This window comes from Cavia porcellus, unplaced genomic scaffold, assembly GCF_034190915.1.
Source record: "Cavia porcellus strain 051 isolate PalLab524CR breed Dunkin Hartley unplaced genomic scaffold, mCavPor4.1 scaffold_22, whole genome shotgun sequence".
Taxonomy (NCBI): Eukaryota; Metazoa; Chordata; class Mammalia; order Rodentia; family Caviidae; genus Cavia; species Cavia porcellus.
Genome location: NW_026947505.1, coordinates 26,946,075 through 26,965,742, shown reverse-complemented (window position 1 = coordinate 26,965,742; position 19,668 = coordinate 26,946,075). Strand labels below are relative to the sequence as shown.

The window sequence follows — 19,668 nt, the reverse complement described above, 5'->3', positions numbered from 1 at the left end:
AGCCTTCAGTAGGTTGACCTGGAGGGGCGGGCCCAGCATAGGCTTCCCAGGTCTGTGTCTCCCTAGTACACTGCAGTGGGTGGGAACACCTAGCTGGCGCAATTCAAACAAACTGTAACCAACAAAGAAAGAAACTTGGCCTCCTATATTCGCTTGTATAAAAGGAACAAAAAAATATGGGAAGAGGGAGCAACAAGAAAGGGTCCTCGGCCCCCAATCCTGAGAAACATGCAATATCAGACACGGCACCAATAGACATAAAGCGCTATCTCCAGAGCCTCATAGACGAGTTCAGGAATGAAGTTATTAACAACCTAAAGCAAGATATAAGTATAATAGTTAGAGAAATGCTAAGTACCGCACAAGAAAAAACAGATGGTGGAATGGAAGAACAGAAAAATAGGGGAGAATTGTTTGATGGAGAAAATAAGAGAAAACATAGAGTACGTGAAGTAGGTTCAAAGAGATTACCAGGAAACTAAAAACTCTATTGAAAGCTGGCATACCAGCTTGAAAGAAACTAAGGATACAAAAAAAAAAAAAAAAACAAAGAAAAAGGGGTTGGGGACTTAGCTCAGGGGCATAAGCGCCTGCCTCGCAAGCAGGCAGTCATGAGTTCGATTTCTGGTACCGATAAAAAGGAAAAAGAGGAACTAGGGGAATTTGCAACCACCAATTCAACTCTACAGACAATACTGCAGAATATTCTAAAAAAGGAAAATACCAAGACTCCAGAAACAGTGGCAGAGAGGCCACAATGAATGGAGCAGAAAGTGAAATGAAGAAGACAAACTGACAACTAACGACAGAAAAAGAGCTCAACAGAAATGAGGCAGAGAAGGTCGGATGGTAGGAACAGCTATTTTAGAGAAAACAAGACATCATAATAGCTAGTGCTGATTTAGTATCATCTTGTTTTGAAAGTATTTAGTATCATCTTGTTTAGTATCTCACTGTTTGAAAGTCTACTTTATATGCTTCAATTTTGTAATTTGAACAGCTATTTCTAAGATGAGAATATGTAATCTATTAGTGATTTCTTACTGCTTATTTTTTAAATTTTGTATTACTTGTACCCTTTTTCTGTTTTTTTCTTTTTCTCCTTAAATAAAAAAAGATATCCTGACATAAAAGTAGTTACCATAGTGACTCTTTCCTTGAAATCTTTGACTATAACTTCGTATACTGTAGCACCAAACATATCAAGACACTGTAAAACCATTCAAGATAATTGCATTATTACAGGGTATTTAGAACCAGCTAACAGAAAATGAACAATGGTTTCTGTATAATCTCCTTGTCTATAAAAGTTTTTGCTTATACTATCACATATAATAAAATCCAATAAGATACAACCTGTTAAGACCGATGGAGACAGAAGAATACAATACATCTTTATCCTGGAAGCACCTTGTTTTTCCATCAATTTCCAGGACAGTTGTGCAGGATATATCAATCTTGGCTGGAGGTTATTATCTTTCAAAGCTTAAATTATTTCCCCCACGCTCTTCGTGATTTGATGGTTTGTGCCAAGAAGTCTGCTATAATTCTGATGGGTGTTCCCTTGTAAGTGATCTGTTTCTTGTCTCTGACGGCTTTTAATATTCAGTTCTTATATTGGATTTCTGGAATTTTGATTATTATATGCCTGGGTGTTGCTCTGTTTGGGTTGTAGGTGGCTGGGGTCTTGTATGCCTCATACATCTGAGTATCTTTACCTTTTGCTAAATTTAGGGAAATTCTCTTGGATTATTTCTGTGAATAGCTTTCGTAGTCCATTTGTTTGTGTCCCTACTTCTTCTTTTATGTTCTTAATTCTTAAGTTATAGATCCTCTTATCATCTTCTAGCCTTTGTATTGTTGCTGTGTGTTTCTTTGTTATTTTTAAGAAGTTTTTCATTTCATGCTCCCATATTACAAATCTGCCCTCCAGTTCAGATAATCTGTCCTTAGTTTCTTTCAAGCTGTTATGCCAGTTTTCAATAGACTTTTTAGTTTCCTGGTAATCTCTTTGAACCTGCTTCACGTATTCTATGCTTTCTCTATTTTCTCTATTAAACAATTCTTCCCTTTTTTTCTGTTCTTCCATTCCACCATCTGTTTTTTTCTTGGGTGGTGCTTAGCATTTCTCTAACTATTCTGCTTATGTCTAGCTTCAGGTCATTAATAACTTCATTCCTGAACTTGTCTATGAGGCTCTCAAGATAGCGCTTTATGTCTGTTGGTGCTGTGTCTGCTGTTGCTTCTTTCTCAGGATTAGGGGCCGAGGACCCTTTCTTGTTGCTGCCTCTTCCCATATTCTTTGTTCCTTATATATGCAAGCGTATATAGGAGGCCCAACTTCCTTCCCTGTCAGCCACAGTCTGATTGAATTGGGCCGGCTAGGTGTTCCCACCCACAGCAGCGCACCAGGGAGTTACAGACCAGACAGCCTATGCGGGACCCACCCCTCCAGGTCACCTTCAGGAGCTGGGACCTGGGCTGTGCTAGCCTATTGGGTCTCAGCCAGCAGTGTCACGTGGGCTAGGCACTGCTCACTAATCCCACTTGAGAGGCGGATTGGTGACTGAAGTCACTGCAGCGCCCTGTTCCCGCAAGTCTGCCCGGTCCTAGAATGTCCTCTGTTGGAGTCTCCTAAACCGTAGGGAAGAGACCCAGTTTTCCCTCACTCACCGGAGGTGGATGCATGGCTCCCTGCCCGTCCCGCTCTGAACTCCGTTCACGGATCCCGTTCAGAGCTTCCGCATGTCTCTCTCCCTGCTGCGCCGATGCAGACGCAGCCGCTGCGCGGCTGGAAACCCAAATCGCGGCTTCCAATGGCGTGGGCTCCAGCTTCCACGTGGAGGCTTTATCTATTCCTGTTATAGCACCAGGATTGCATTCCAAGTTGGTTTCTCTCAGCCCAGTTCGTTCTTGGGTCACCGGGCATATCTCCTCTTGCTTATGATTCCTTACTCAGCACCATTCCTGGATTCTAAGCTGGGTGTTTCAGAGAGCCTCCGTAGCTACTGCTATCTGTCTGCCATGTTCTCCCGGAACTTATATAATTTTTAATATGGTTTAGTGTACGCCAAAAAGAAGCCCAATGTATAGTTTATTTTCTCCTTTGCAACTAATAGACCAGGCAGATATCTAATTTCTCATACTCCAAAAATTCCTGCCTGATCCAGCCTATACCTTAATGGTTACAAAATGATTTCCCAACTCTAGCTTACTTTCTTCATTTGTTTTTCTTTTTTTTTTTACACTTTTTTCCCCCTTTTTATCGGTACCAGGAATCAAACTCACGACCACCTGCTTGCAAGGCAGGTGCTGCTTATGCCGCTGAGCTAAATCCCCAGCCCATCTTCATTTGTTTTTCAGCACTTGGCATTTTATTAGAAGCAAGAGCCTTCTTTCCCTCTATCCCTGTATTCCTTCCCCTCTTTCTTTTTCTTCTTCTTCCGTCTGTCAGCTTGCACACATGATTTTCTGTTCATAGTGATTCCTAACTTATTGCTGGATTTAATAACTTGCCAGATTGTCTCACTTGACACTAGTAGTGGTAGTCTTAACCAGCTGGTCCCTGTGTCCTTGTGGTATGCCCAGGATCAGTCTTTGCCAGGGCGTTTCTTACTTTCTGGCCTAATACGGTGTTTTAGGCTCATTTCTCTGAGGAACTGTATTTCCTTTTAGTGAAGTATGATTATTGGAGCCCAACAGCTAAGTGCTAAGAGTCCTTATGGCTCCTGAGGTGTCTTTGTTTATTGGCTCTTTCAATAGAGCAAGATAAGATAGACACACAGATGCAAATAAGTATACACATACCTGGAGATATTAATTCCTATAAATACAGTAGAAATTGAATACTCTGATATCTTTAGACTACAAACTATGAATCCTTGAGTATGTTTAGACCAACACAAGATTTAATTTTGATAAAATGTAGGTCAGAGTTTAGTGCCTTTTTATCTAAAGGACTAATAGCATACATGTTGTTTTTTGTTTTGTTTTTGGTACTGGGGATCGAACTCAGGACTACATGCTTGCAAGGCAAGCGCTTATGCCACTGAGCTAAATCCCCAGCCCATGTGTTAAGTTTTGAGAACTAAATATGGCGTCTGTTGCATATTTCTTTAATGTTTTGAGTTTTTATAACTTTTTAAAAATATAAAAGTTACTCTTTATTATTTCTTCTACGTATTGTGACTGTAATTTGTTCTTTTCATAGCTTGAGGTTAGATCACTGGTTTAACCTTTCTTCTTTTTTCAATTGTCTCTTGCCATGCATCAAACCACCAGAACTCTGGGGTTCGACTAGTGGGCATTTATTTTTGTCAGGAATCTCAAATTTGAGTCAGATTCTGTAGGCAGGGCATACATCTGCCTCATGCATGATAGCAAGAGTAACAGCTGTGTGGTAGGGACCACACATGAATGAGAGCTTGCTCACATGGCTTTCAGGTTGCTATTGGCTATCATCTGGGCAGGCTGAAAGCTGCCTTGAAACATGATGGGTTCCAAGGGTAAGTGTTTCAAAGGAAAAAGCCAGATACATGTTCTTTTATATAACTTATCCTTGGGAGGAATTTCTACCTTAATGTATTGATTACAAAGTAGTTTCTAAGACTAACCCATATTCAAGGAAGAGATTTAAATTCATCATTTCATGATGAGAATAGTTTCAAAAATTTGAAGATGTGTTTTAAAATCAATATAGTTATTTTCTTACACTGGCATTTAAGCTATAAATTTCTTTCACTTTGCTCCAGATATACCACTCAAATTTTAGATATATTTTCATACATCTAGAGCCATTTGAAATGTTTTCTAATTTACCTTGTGATTGCTCTTCCCTCATATATATATGTATTGTTCGTTTTCCCCTGTAATTGTAATATTTTTTAATTGACCAAATTGGGTATGTTTATGGTATACATTGTTTTGAAATATGTATTCATCATGCAATGGATAAATTGAGGTAATATATACATTACCTCACTTTTTTGGTGATAAGAACACTTAAAACCTGTTCTCTTGGGAATTTTTACACATACATTACTACCAACTGTAGGTTGTATGATGGAGATCTTGAATGTATTCCTCCTGTCTGTCTGAAGTTTGTATCCTTTGACCAGCAAGTACACATGTACACATACATGCACATGGATGCATGCACTCACTCTCCCTTCCCTTTTTGGCTCTCTCTGGAAATACTCCTTTCCTGTAAGTCTGCGTTGTGTGTAGTGTTTTAAAAGCCACACTGGCTTTTTCTTATGCTTGCCGTTTGTAACATATGCTGTAGAGTTTCATCTTTTCCCCTTCTGTTTTTTCCAAGACGGAGTCTCATGTGTAGTCCAGGTTGGCCTTGAACTTGTGATTCTCCTGCCTCAGCCCCCTCAGTGTTGGAATTACAGGTGTCAGCCACCGTGTCCAGCTTCTTTCCCTCTTTCTTTACTTTCACTTTTTGTGACTTTAAATAAGAGGGAAGCCAAAAGGGAAGTAAAAAGGGTCAAGATGTGATAGGTATGTATATGTACCAATTCCCCGTAATGAATTTATTTTGTATATATCAGAAATATATACTAATATAAAAGGGAAAAATTAATTAAAAAGTGGATCTTTTATAAACAGTGTATTGAATATTATTGCATATTTCTTTTAGATTGGATATATAATTGGATATTTCTTTTAGATTCAGTTTTATAGTCTCTTCCTATTAGTCAGTGTTTGTCTCTTTACCCCTAATGTAATTCTTTGTTATTGTTGTTTTTGTTTTTGTTTTGTGGTGCTGGGGATCAAACTCAGGGCATTGTGGATGCAAGGCAGGAACTCTATCACTGAGCCACATTTCCAGCCCTCTAGTGTAATTATTGATATTGACTGTCACCTTGCTCTTAGCTTTGTGTTACCTCTGTATTTTGGTCTTTTCTCTTTCTTGCCTTTTTTTTTTTTTTTTTTTTTGTCTTTTTTTGACACAGGCTTTCTATGCAGTTCAGGCTGGCCTTGGTCACTTTGTAGCCCAGGCTGGTCTCGAACTCTCAATGTTCATCCTGATTACAAGCGTGAATCACCATGCCCTGCCTTTCTTGACTATTTTATTGACTATATTTTACATTTTGTTCTTTTTCTTCTTTTGTATTTTTATACGGTTTGTGTGTATATATTTTAAAACCATTATATCTTTAACTACATCCTTGAATTAATCTCATGCCATTTCATATAATATGAGACTCTTACAACACTGCAGTTCATATCCCTGACAAAATGTGTTCTAGGGTTATGATGCATTCTCACTATTTTTTTTTAATCTCTTTTTTTTGGGTCTTTTTCCTTTTTTATTGGTGCCGGGGATCGAACCCACGACTGCCTGCTTGCAAGGCAGGCGCTTATGCTACTGAGCTAAATCCCCAGCCCCTCATTCTCACTATTTTTGTTTGAATATTTGTCTTACTCCATTTTATTCTGTTTTAGCTAAATACCTCAGACTAGATAACTTATAAAGGACAGAAATTTTATTTCTCACTCTCTTGGAGGCTGGGAAGTCCAGAGTAAGATGTCTGGTTAGGCTTTCTTGATGTGTTATCACGTGATCAAAGCCTGAAGGAGAAGCCAGCCATCTAGTCTACTGCTGCACGAAGACCTTTTCAGGAAGACCTTAATTCCACATGTGAGGGAGGAGCCTTTATGCCCTATTTATCTCTTAAAGGCTTCACCTCTTAACACTGTCATGCTGACAACACCCAAATTTCAGAGGACAGACATTCAAATTATGGAAAATTTTTGTTGCTGTTGTTTGGTTTTGTTTTTTTGAGAATGGGGTCTTCCATGTAGTTTAGGCTGGCCTTGAACTCACTATGTGGCTTAGGCTGGCCTGGAACTGACACTGATCCTGCTGCCTCAGCCTCCCACGTGCTAGAATTACAGATGTGTACCACCACACCCGGCAAATCATAGCAAATGTTAGGCCTTGTGTCTAGGTGTGTCCCCAAAGCCTCATGTGGTCATAAATGGGACTTTTTAGAGGTAGCTGGATGTGATGCTGGGATTAAGAGTGTGTGATTACTAACTTAGTCCACGGATTGGTTTGGCATAGTTCTGGATGTGGGTAATCAGAATGCCCACCTGGGTGTTGGTGGCACCACCCAAAGAGCCTGGAAGGGATAAAAGAAAGAGGTAGCTACTGCTGCTGCTTGTGCTCGGCTGCTTCTTGCCCACCATGACCTGTTCCTCTTCTGTGATGCCCCTCTGCCATCCCACCCTTCTTGGTGCCAGTGGACTGAAACCTCTATAAACTGTGAGCCAAAATTAACTGTTCCTCCTTTACTTTGGGTATCCAGTGTTTTGTCTCTACAGTGTGAAAAGTAACCAAGATAGCAATGGTAAAGTGATACTTAAAGGATTTAGAAAGAAAAATCCTTTTATTTACTTAATTTTTATTTTCAGTGCTCTTCCTTTTCTGTGTATTTAAATTTACATCTGATGTAATTTCCTGTAACCCTTATATTACAGGTCTACTGGCTCTAAATTCTCTCAACTTTCATTTTTTGAAAATATACTTGTTTTGATTTTATTTAGTAAAAAATCAAAAGGTACAAAAACTTTTTTGTGGATGTTATTTTTTTCTGTCAGAACTTTTAAAGTGTCATCTTGTCCTCTCCTGGCATCCATTGTCCTATGAAAACATTCTTTTCTTCCCACTTTTGTTCTTATGTGTAACTTTTTTTTTCTTTTAAGATTACATATGATTTTCAGTGTAGACTTAAAGTGCCTCACTGCGAGTTTTATATTTAGCCTGCTTGGAGTCCACTGAAATAAATCAATCTGTGTGTTGACATTTTTCACCAAATTTGGAAACTTTCCAGCCAGTATATCTCCAAGTATTTTTCTTTTTCTCTCTTCCATTCTTTTGGAAATTCAGAAATATGTATTAGACTCTTGATTCTGTCCTGGAGGTTATCGATACTCTTAATTTTGTTTGTTTTTTTGTTGTACTTTGGATGATTTCTGTTGACCTATCTTCAGGTTCATTGATGGCATGGAGATGAAAGAATTTTAAGCAGGATAGCTACTGGAGCAAAATTAGTTTTGATCAAATTGTATTACAGAAAAAGCTCACCATTCTCCAAGTGGAACTTGCTCTGTTCCATGTTTTCAGTTCTTCTGGTTGACAGCCCATTAGCCATCTTGGCCGCAGTTCTGTGACCTTTGTTGGTCCTAAGTTATCTGATACTCCACTCCCATGCCAGACCTTCAACTGAGTCACTGCCTGAAGCTGCTTCACCTGAAGAACCACTGATTCAACTGGCTCCGCACAATCCTCCTCGCATCTGCTCCCGCTGTGTCTAGTCTTTTTCTCTACCAGAATCTTGTCTTCTGATTCTGCTTCTCTCACAGTCCATCAGTTTTACTGATTTGTTGTGACCTCTCCTCTGCTTGTCTTCCTGGTTCATCATTTCAGTAAACCATTCTTCCTAGTATCTACAACTTCCATTTCCTGATACTCTTTTCATACTCCCTTGCTCAAGAGCCCAGTCATATATGAAGCCTGTTACTTGCTGCTACTGCGGCTAAGCCCAGAATCATTGCAGACTGATTGTTGCAGTGCTTACAAGAGCAACAAATTAAAGCATTGTCATTTTTGTCAGAGAACCCTATTTCTCTAGCAGTATGTCCTTGTGTGTTTAGCAATGAGTATTACCTTCTTCATAGTCTTCCTTCTCATGAGATGACCTTTTCTCCTACTTCACTGAAATAATTTCAGTTTCTCCCTACTAAGCTTCACCCCAATTTCTTTTCTTGATAATAGGGAAAGGGGCATCTCTTACAAGGCCTCCAATTATGCATGGCTCTCATCTCCTTTCACTGTCTCTGGATAGTCTGCAAAATTAGCTGTTCCCTTTCAGCTGGGCCCTTCGGGTTAACACAAATTAGGGGAAGATAAAAATAGAAAAAACAAACTAAAATTTGTAACCCCATTTCTCCACTGATTTCTGCTCCCCAGGCTCCTTTCAGCAGTCCTGGAGATTGAATCCAAACCTTTGCGTTGAGGTATATCTGCAGACTTTTTTTTTTTTTTTGAGATAGATAGGGTTTTATTAAGTAATTAAGTTGTCCAGGCAGGACTTGCAGTTCTCCTTCCTCAGCCTTCTGGCCTTCCAGGTATCACCACACCCAGCTCTCCTCTGTGTAGCTAAACTTTTCAGATAATTACTTGTATTTTCTTTTTGGTGAGCTCTCATTACTCCCAACACTCCAATTTGAATTCTGTGGTACCCTGTTTTGTTTCATTCCCTTAGGCATTCTTTGTCTTTACTCGTTTTTTATATATTTTATATCAGTCTAAATAGTATCAGACTTGCAAAATTTTGCATTTAGATTTACAAAAGTTAAAGATACTGCTAACACCTACTATTGATGAAGATGTGTAAAAACTCAAGGTTGGGATTTAGCTCAATGGCATAAGCATTTGCCTAGCAAGTGCAAGATCATGAGTTTGATCCCTGGTACAAAAAAACAAAAACAAAACTGCACTTAAATGGGGAATAGAAATTTGAGACCAAGTCTGATCTCAAGGCTCATTTTCAGCTTCATTTTAAGCTATATAAATAATGTATAAATAGGGTCTCACTATAACTACCTCAGAAAACAGATCCAGCAAAAAAATCAAACCTACCTTTTTTTTTTTTTCATTCTTTATCAGTACCAGGGATTGAACTCACGACTGCCTGCTTGCAAGGCAGGTACTTATGCCGCTGAGCTAAATCCCCAGCCCTAAACCTACCTTTTTTACAGAACTCTCTTATATCCCACTTTCCTTCTAAGAGGTAACAACTGTTTGAGTTTGATGTACTGTACCTTTTTATATCTTTGTGTGGTTTTGTGTGTATGTGTGCATGCATGCACTTGCATACATATTTACATATATGGAGTTTTATTTTATTTTTCTAGACCAAGGTCTTGCTATCTAGTTCAGGCTGGGCTTGAATTCACTGTGTACTCGGGCCTCAAACTCATGGCCATCCTCTTGCCTCAGCTTCCCATGTATTGGGATTACAGGCATGTGCCATCATGCCAGAGAGCATATGTGATGTTTTAAAAAATAAACCATAAATTAAGACATAGTATATATATATATATATATATATATATAGTATTATCCATGCATTTTCTGTTGGCCTTGTTGTTTTGGGGCTGAGTAACTCAGGCTGTCCTTGAACTCACTTTGTAGGCCAAGTTGGCTTTGAACTCACTGTCCTCTTACTTCAGCCTCTACCTAAGATTACAGGTGTGTTTTAACCCATGGGGTTTTATAATTCTTGCAAAAAGTAAAACATCACAGTTCTTCCCTTTTGTGATCTCACCTCCAATAATTGCAGTTTGTATTAGATTTTCTGAATAGATAAGATGGTTCTTGTACCCCTCTTTCTTTCTGTGAGATCCCTCAAGGAATCTGTAATTGGGGATCCATGATGGTATACTGTGGGACTGAGGCTCCCGGGGCAAAATGGAGCTAGCATTTCAGGCTCCCCCACCCAAGACAAACACTTGAGGTTTGCCTTTCTCCAACAGATTGTTCCCATTTGAATCCTCTCTACAGTGTGAGACAGATTTGTGTTAGTATTTAGATCTTTTCTTTTCACTAGGCTGGGTGTCAATAATGGCAGAAGCATTGAAGTCTCAGCACATTATGGAGGCTTCACACGCTGCCAGAACTCTAGCTAACCTAGACCGAGAAACTGTGCAAGAGAAATATCAGGATGGTGTGTATGTACTCCATCCCCAGCATCGAACAAGGTGAGCAAACAATACTGGTGGTGTTCTTTTTTGGCACATAAAGCCAGAAGGCTTAAAGTTTTAATACTTCTGCATACTTAGGTAAGTTCAATACCTTATTCATACTGAATACCTTATTAATACTGAAACAATTTATTCATAATAACCTCACAAGAACTGAAGGGTGTCCTGAAGGCACAAGAAGAAAATCATCAGGGATCTCGGTAGACAGCTACACTTCAGTGAGGTTGCATTCACCTGTTAGGCTCTGTAGCACTTACACTTTGTAATGTGTCTTCGTTTCGAAGCATTTTCACCTAGATCTGCGTTAGGAACTGATTTGGATTGCAGAGGTCACTCTGAATTGGAAGAAGATGAGACTTCATTGATGTAAGCAGCCAGATGAACCTCAGTGTGGGCTTGGAGCTCCAGGCTGGAGCAAGTTTATGCTGAGAGTCAACACATGAGTAGGAAGGAATAAAATAAAATAGACTCTTGTTCTTTTAAGGTTATTGCTGGTTATTATTTCCAGTGGTGTGAGGCAGTAAGTATAGGAAGGGTGGCAATAAAAAAGTACATAGTTCTTGTATGCTCATTTCATGCTTTAAGAATAATTTTAAGAAATACCCAGAAAACCCTTTAAATTTGAAAGAGATTGCCGGTTCAATTCCAGTTTGTAAATAAAATGTATGCTGTGTATGTGTTGCATGATTGCATGTATACTATAGTTTGTAACTAATGCACTGCCTTTAATTTTTAATATCACCAAAGAAGGAATATATTAGCCTGACGTCTCACTTACTCTATTTCTGATATAGTTTTCTTTAATAAAATTTTGAAATTTCGTATGTACTAGCTTTGAAACTGTATCAACATATTACCAATTTTCGTTGCTTTGATTTTTAGAATATTCTTACAAACTTGTTCAGAGGGTAATCTGATGATAGCGCCTGTCACTTGATGAGCCACTGAGCTCACTGTAGTCCTTTGTGGCTGATATGCTAAGCACAGCTCCCTTTTTATGGGGAGAGCAGTGAGTGTGCTCTGTGTATTTCTTTGGCCAAAGTCCTTCAGGAATATTTCAGCAACACTGTGCTTTCAAACTTGCCATAATCCTTGTTTTATGTCACATAATAAGCCTGCCAAAGCATCACCCATAGAATGATACATAAAATATTAACATAGCAATAATGCATTTATTCTGCTTCTTTTTAAAACTCTCTCTCCTCTTAGTCAACCCATTAAAGCCGATGTCCTTTTTATTCATGGCCTTATGGGAGCAGCATTCAAAACATGGCGCCAGCAGGACAGTGAGCAGGTTATGATTGCAAAGGCTTGGGAGGATGAAGACAGGTACACTACATGCTGGCCCAAGGTAAGAAGCAGCGGCTCTGGCTGGCTGCTCAAGCACCCACACTGAAGTGCCACTGTTACTGCAGTCTCCCTATGACTTGCACCTTTTCTCTTCCTGTGGTTTGGAGAGGAGACTCCTGTAGTACCTTACATTAACAGCTGGGTTTGTGATCTTGTTACATAGTTTCTATAGGGTATAGCCTCTAAAAGTATATTCTGCAAGTAAAACAGAAGGGATAAGCACATAACTCACTTACATTGAAGCATAATATAAATAATTATGTAATCAATTTTATAATCTTTATAATATAAAGCTAGAAAGATTTTGAAGAAGTAATTCTACTTTTCATTTGTTTTATATTATTTTTTCCGAAGGGCGTCAACTCTAGATTAAATTCACTTAATGGAACTTAACTAAAGCTCATTTTGAATTGATGCTGTATATAGGTGGGAATAGTTTCCAGGGCTTTCCTTGACTACCTTTTGCTCACCTTCACAAAGGCAGAGAACTAGTATGAAGATGACCATAAAATCAGGGGTCCCAAAGATGACCTGTAACTGTCACTATTATCCTTGAATTCTCAGTACCAAAGTTCTCTGTTGGATTACAGTCTGTGATTGTAGCTTTTGACTAAATGCTTTTAAAAGCCTGTTGGATCTAGACTCCAAAAACAAGTTTTGCTTTGGGCTATTGCAGGTTAATATTGAGAATATACTGGCAATGCATTCATATTGTTTTATCCAGAGATACAAAAACATAGAATCCTTGTTTTTATAGTCACCTTCAAACTTTTCAATGTCATCTTTAGTTAGTTGTTCATTGCATGAGGCCTTTAGATACAAATTCAACTAATAAGTAAGTTGAGGAGGTGGAAATTCATGCATGTTCTTATATAACTTTCATTTTGCTTAGACATGGTTAGCAAGAGACTGTCCTGCTCTTCGAATTATATCTGTGGAGTATGATACCAGCCTCAGTGATTGGAGAGCAAGGTGCCCAATGGAAAGGTAACTTTAGAGGAGATATTCACTGAGTATGAAGAAGATCCTCTGAGATGGGAATTGATTTTTATCTTTTAATACTATAGGCAGAATTGTTTTTAGTCCTGGGGATGACTCTCAGGGCCATGTACATGCCAAGCAAGTGCTCTACTCCCAGCCAGGGTTTTCTTATAAAAATAATGAAGAAATCTTAGATAATTGTCAGTATTGAGCTCCTAACCTAGTTCCTTTGTAACTCAATAATGAAAGATCATGGATTCGGTAACAGTATATAATTTCTACCAGGAGCAAAAGTGATGTATTTTGCTTTTGTGTTCACAACCATGCTGGCAAAAGGAGGCAAAGAGGAAAGATGCTGAGTAAACTCAGCTGTTATGTCTCTCTTATAGCCCATATCCTGGCTGAGTAAATAGGAAACAGCCGTGGTTTTCTGGGAATGGGACCTTGATTGTAGCCCAGTCCTGCCTTTGACTCCACTCTTACACAAATTATTACTGTGTGGGAACCTTCATGTATAGATTGAGGGAAAAAGTCTACCCAGTGTTATTAAAATACTGCCATCTGCATGGAGCCTGCAGAAGTGCCTGAGAAGATGCTTGGCAAGCAGCAGGATCCAGTCTCCCTCCCATTTCTCTTGGGAACTCTGTCAGCCTGGATAGTTTTGAAATTTTCCTTTAGTTTTAAAATTACTATTTTGAAGTCACTGATTTGAATGACTTCTTAGTATATTTCTAAATAATAAACCAAAATAATGAAAGCTTAAAATTTGTAGCATGAATGCAAGTGAACCAAAATGCACAAAAGACAATAGTCTCTAGAGACACTTCTATAGTTAGACAGTGGAATTGGAACTCACACACACCCTGAGTGCTAGGGGAAGCTGAGCTAAGACCTATAAAAATTGTCAGACACTTAAATCATAATCTTCAGGTAAAAAAAAAAGAAAAAAAAATTGTCAGACACATTAGATGCTAAAACAATACTCTTTAGTATATGAATGGGTTGTTCTGTACTTAGGTGGCTCTAGTTATGCGAGTGCTGATATGTTGCAGAAAGAGAATGAGCATCTTCAGAAACTGAGCAAGTAAGGGTATCCTTCAGTCCAAAATATAGTATATAGCATTCTGACTTATAAAGTTAGTAGCAGATAGATTTGGGAGATCATGCCTCCTGTCATGCCTCCTGTTTTCGTTTTGTTCAGAAAGTCCATTGCATTCAGAAGCAACGAACTTCTTAGGAAGCTCAAAGCTGCTGGTGTTGGGGATAGGCCAGTAATTTGGATATCACATAGCATGGGAGGTAAGGATGGTTTGATCTTTGCAGAATGACCATTGTGAAGTTGTCAAGTCAGTGGGGTTTATGTGAAATTCTTTGTTTTCTCTATTTTACCTACTTGCAGCAGCCCATCACCCCTATTTTAACATTGCTACTCTTCTTCCCTGCTTTTTGCTTTTCTAGAAGTGGGACAGCTAGTACAAACCATGCAAGAGGGCAGGGCTTGACAACTTGATGCTTTTGTGTTCTGGTAATTAGCCTCACACTGAAGGATTTTTACAAGTTGGACTTGGATAAGCCAGCATTCCTGGGTAGCCCGGGGCTTTCATCCTTCCTTTTCTCCTTCACCATTGCAGACTTTCTTTGGTGTCCATGCTGCTCTCCTGCCCAGTCTCCCCCAACCCAGCTGTTTTTCCCATCTACCTTGAAGATGCCCATTCTACGGCCCCCAGCCTACTTTATGTGGTAAAATGCTCAGATAAAGGATGACCGAGCCCAGGGCACCTTTTTGCTAAAAGAAAAGTGGCTGTAGCCCTTTACAACCTCAAAGATCTGTGGTCGCCATCTTTGTACTCTTTGGACATACTACCTGGGTAGGATGATCGAAGAAAAGATGCCTTCCTAGGTGCCTTTTCCACAGCAGCTGGGTGTCCTTGGTGGAACTATAACTGCATCTTAATGTTCTCCTGGGTGCAGGCCAGGTGGCAGGGTGGAGAGCTGCAGTACCTCAGTGATGGGACACCCAGCTCAGATGACCTGCAGACTAAGTTTCTAGTCTTACCTTGTTAGTAGGCTTTTACTGTGAATTCTAGAGGATCAGAAACATCTTGGACTTGGTTTTTGTAGTACAAAAAATTATTGTTTAACTGGTTTTAAAATAATGTATCTATTTCTTATTTTGCCTTTTTACAAAGAAAAATAGTGGTGAAGAAGATGGCTTATCCACCATTGTTCTTTCTTCTCTGTGGCTAGGTCTTCTTGTCAAAAAGATGCTGTTGGAAGCCTCCAAGAAGCCAGAAATGAGTACTGTTATAAAGAATACCAGAGGAATAATTTTTTACAGTGTCCCTCATCATGGATCACGTTTAGCTGAATACTCTGTCAATATTCGTTATCTTCTCTTTCCCTCTTTGGAAGTAAAAGAACTTAGTAAAGGTAATTTTGTCACACAAGAAATTGGGCTATATTAATATTAATTATATAGGAAGAGAAAACTAGTTTCTTCCTTGAGTTTATCTCATTTTGTTACTCATATGACTATTTAGCCTATTCATGGAAAATTTCTGGTTTGGACTTTTCTCTTTGATACTTTCTTTTTTTGTTCTTAAGCCACTATTTCCTCAAGTATAACCACAAGGTAGTATTGTCTTAAGCACTTAGAAAAGCTGTACATAATGTTTTGCTTTAAGTATTATTCCAAATTATTAGTAAATTATTTTTCCTAAATTTGGAAAATCATCAACTATTAAACACAAACTTTTAAGATTTTTAGCATATTATTATAAAGTACTACAAAATAGATGAAATGTTTGATCAGTAAGCATTTTTTCCCTGAAACAGCTACTAATTAGAATTTAGACTCCTTGGATTGAGCCTAATACACCAGTTGTCTCTTAGCTCATATTTTCTTTTTGTTCTGCTTTGTGGAGTTTGTCTTTCTCAAAATTGTTGAATTCAACTGAAATATTTGTTTGTCTTTATGGGATACATTATTATAATTTGGTATATAAATGCAGGGTATAATAAAGTAATAAGCATTTCCATCTCTTCAGTCATTAATATGCATTGAGAATTTTATGCTTTTCTAGTCCTTTTAAAATAAAGATTATTTTTTATTAGTAGTTATTATAGAAAAACCAGAACTAATTCCTTGTCACTGGTGCCTGTGCCACTTACTTAGGTTCTTTCCATTTCTCCCAATGCTGCATCCTTCCCAGTTTCTAATTGTATTCTGTTCTTCTGAGATTGACTTGCTCTTACAAATGAGTAAGAATATATGGCATTTCTCTCTCTGAATATGGCTTATTTCACTTAATGACCTCCAGCTTTATATTGGCTCCAAATGACAGAATTTCATTCTTTTCCTATGGCTCAGAAATATTTGTGTGTATATACCGCACTGTCTTTATCTGTTTGTCTAACTGATGAATCTAGTTGATTCCGTATTTTAGCTTTTATTAATATTGCTGCAATAAAGATGAGGGTGCAAGTATGTTTTTAGTATATTATGGAATTGCTGGATTATATGGTACCTTTTTTAGTTTTCTGAAGAATTTTCCTACTGTTTCTATAATGGCTATACTAATTTACATCTATTGAAGTGTATAAAACTTCGTTTTTCCTGCATCCTCACTGGCACTTGTTTTTTGCCTTTTTGATGATTACTATGCCAACTGTAGTAAGGTGGTATTTCATCATGGTTTTGATGTGCATTTCCCTTATGGTTAGTGAGAATGAACATCTTTTCTATACTTGTTGGCTGGCCATTAGTGTTTTCTTTTGAGAAGTGTCTGTTCTGTAGCCTAATTTAAAATTGGATTATTTGGTGTTACAGTGTTCAGTTTCCTAAGTTCTTTATGTATTCTACATACTAACCACTAGACAGATGAATATTTGTAAATTATTTTCTCCCATTTTGTAGATTATCTCTTAATTCTTTTGCTTTGTAGAAGTTTCTTAATATAAGATAATAGAATTCTACTTGACTATATTTATGTTGTTTTTAGGGTCCTACCTAAAGAAACATAGTCTATATTGATGTCTTGAAGTGTTTCACTGTGTTTTCTAATTGTAATTTTATTTTTTTTAGTTTTTTACATTTGATCATTTGAGTTGCTTTGTGTACAGTTAGAGAAGGGACTTAGTTTCATTCCGTGGTTCTCCTCTCCTTTTTTACACATACACACACGCACGTGCACTTTGCAAACACTAGTTAATGAAGACTGCTTTTTCTGCAGAGTATGTTCTTGGCATTTTGTTAAAAATAAGTTGACTAATAATTCATGTGAGTATGGTTAATTTCTAGCTTCCCTACTCTGTTGCATTGTTCTATGTCTTTTAATTGATAGCATCATGATATTTTGACTACTGTAACTTTGTAGTATATTTTAATGTCATATACTATGAGGCCTTCTGCATTTTTTGCTCTCAGGATTGCTTTAACTATTCTAAGTCTTCAGTCATGGCATATAAATTTTAGGGCTCTTTTTTGTACTTCTGTGAAGAAAGTCATTGGTATTTTGATGAGAATTGCACTGATCCTGTAGATCACTTTGTTAGGTTGTGTGGTACTTTTAATACTAATTCTTCTGATCCATGAACATGAAGTATCTTTCCATTTTCTTGCATTCTCAATAATTTCTTTCATCAATTCTTTATACTTTTCATTGTAGAAATTTTCACTTTCTTGGCTAAGTTTATTTTTGAATTTTTGTAACTATTATGAACGAAGTCATCTTTTTTCATCAAGTTCATTATTAGTATATAAAAGCATAATCCTTTCTTTTTTTTTTTTCCTTTTTATTGGTACCGGGGATCGAACTCACGACTGCCTGCTTGCAAAGCAGGTGCTTATGCCGCTGAGCTAAATCCCCAGGCCCGAGCATAATCCTTTTTATGTTGATTTTTGTCCTACAAATTTAGTAAATGTTTGTGTATTCCAACAGGAATTATGTTGCTTTTGACCAACCATTTGGTTTTCTGTTTATAAAATCATGTCATCTGCAAACATGAATAATTTAACTTCTTTTCAATTTTGGATATCCTGTGTTCCTTTCTCTTGCCTAAATGTCACTGTTAGGACTTCCTATGCTGTATGAAATAACAGCAGTGAAAGTCTCAATCTTAGAGGAACACTTTTAGCTTTTCTTTATCCAATGTGATATTGGCTGTGGTTTTTCATGTATAGCCTTAAGTATGCATAATTTGGTTAGTTTTTATATTGAGTCTTATAGAATGCTTTCTGTACATCTATTAAAATATATTTTTGTTCTTAATTCTGTTGATGTGGTCACATTTATTGATTCATGTTTGTTGAAACATTCTTGCATCACTGGGATAAATCCCACTTGATTGTGGTATATGTATGATCTTTTTGACATGCTATTGAATTTGCTAGTATTTTGAGAATTTTTGCATCCGTATTCGTCAGGAATATGATCTGTGGTTTGTTGTTGTAATTTTGGTGTTAGTATCAGGATAATGCTGACCTTGTAAAAACATTTGGCAGAGTTTCTTTCAGTGTTTTGTTAGAATTATATCTTTAAATGTTGCATACAATTCAGCAATAACACCATCAGGTCTTATACTTTTTTTAGGTAGGAGATTTTTTTTACTGCTTCATTTTTATTTTTATTATTGATCTGTTTAAATTTTCAGTTTCTTCTCAATTCAGTTTTGGTAGATTGTGTGTATTCAGGAGTTTATTTCTTCTAGGCTTTTTATATTTTTAACATTTCTTATCTTGTAAAATTCTTTGGTATCAATTTTAATGTCTTTTTCATCTCTAATTTTATTTGGGTCTTTTCATCTTCATTAATCTAGCTAAACCAAGAAATGCTATTTATCCATTCTTTGTATCATTTCCTTATTGTCTTTGACTTACTGTCTGCTCTTGATTATTTCTTTCACTGATTCGGGGTTTGGTTTGTATTTGCTCTTGAGTTCTTAAAAGTACACTGTTGTTTACTTCAGCTCTTCTGTATTTTGGTATATGCCTCTATTGTTAAAGACTTCCTGCTCCCTACTTACTTAGCTGGATCTTGTAAATTTTGTATGTTGTGATACTATCATCTTCATTTTCTTCTGGGATTTTAAAGTTTCCTTGTAAATATTTTCAGTTATGTGTTGATCACATAGGGGCATGTTACTAAATCTCCATGGGCTGGCTCTCACGGAGCAAGCACAGGTAGGACTTGGTCTGTGGCAGTGACAGCAGCTGATCCTGAAGCTTCTAGACGTGGAAGGAGCCGTCTTCTGGCCAGTGAGATGTGCCCCAGCCCAGCTCCCTGCAGTTAGGACTACTGGCCTGCTGCTACAAGCAGGGCTGGGGAACTGGCCCATTTCCCTTCTCCCAGCAGTGTAAGCATCCCTTCAGCCAGGGAGCCAATTGAAGTTGCAGTTTGCTTTTTGTTCTTTTCTTTAGATTGCCTTTTTTGTCTCTCCATGCAGCCTTGTTGATTTCAGAGGTTTCCTCAAACATTTCCTTGAAATACAAATTTTCCTTTGTTGCCCTGGTTCTTCTCTGTGGCAGAATTACATGCAGGTCACCTCTTTTCAGCAGTC

General features: G+C 37.8%; 1 protein-coding gene across 6 annotated transcripts in view; it reads left to right on the top strand.

Moving 5' to 3' along the window:
* Serac1 (serine active site containing 1) overlaps positions 1-19,668 on the top strand; it is a 94,649-nt gene that overhangs the window by 72,336 nt on the left and 2,645 nt on the right. For all 6 annotated transcript variants that reach the window (XM_013151084.3, XM_063232956.1, XM_013151085.2 and 3 more), the window contains 5 exons: positions 10,626-10,776; positions 11,989-12,130; positions 13,022-13,116; positions 14,312-14,409; positions 15,358-15,540. In XM_013151084.3, the coding sequence (XP_013006538.2) occupies positions 10,626-10,776; positions 11,989-12,130; positions 13,022-13,116; positions 14,312-14,409; positions 15,358-15,540 (669 nt within the window). The remainder of the gene's footprint in view (positions 1-10,625; positions 10,777-11,988; positions 12,131-13,021; positions 13,117-14,311; positions 14,410-15,357; positions 15,541-19,668) is intronic.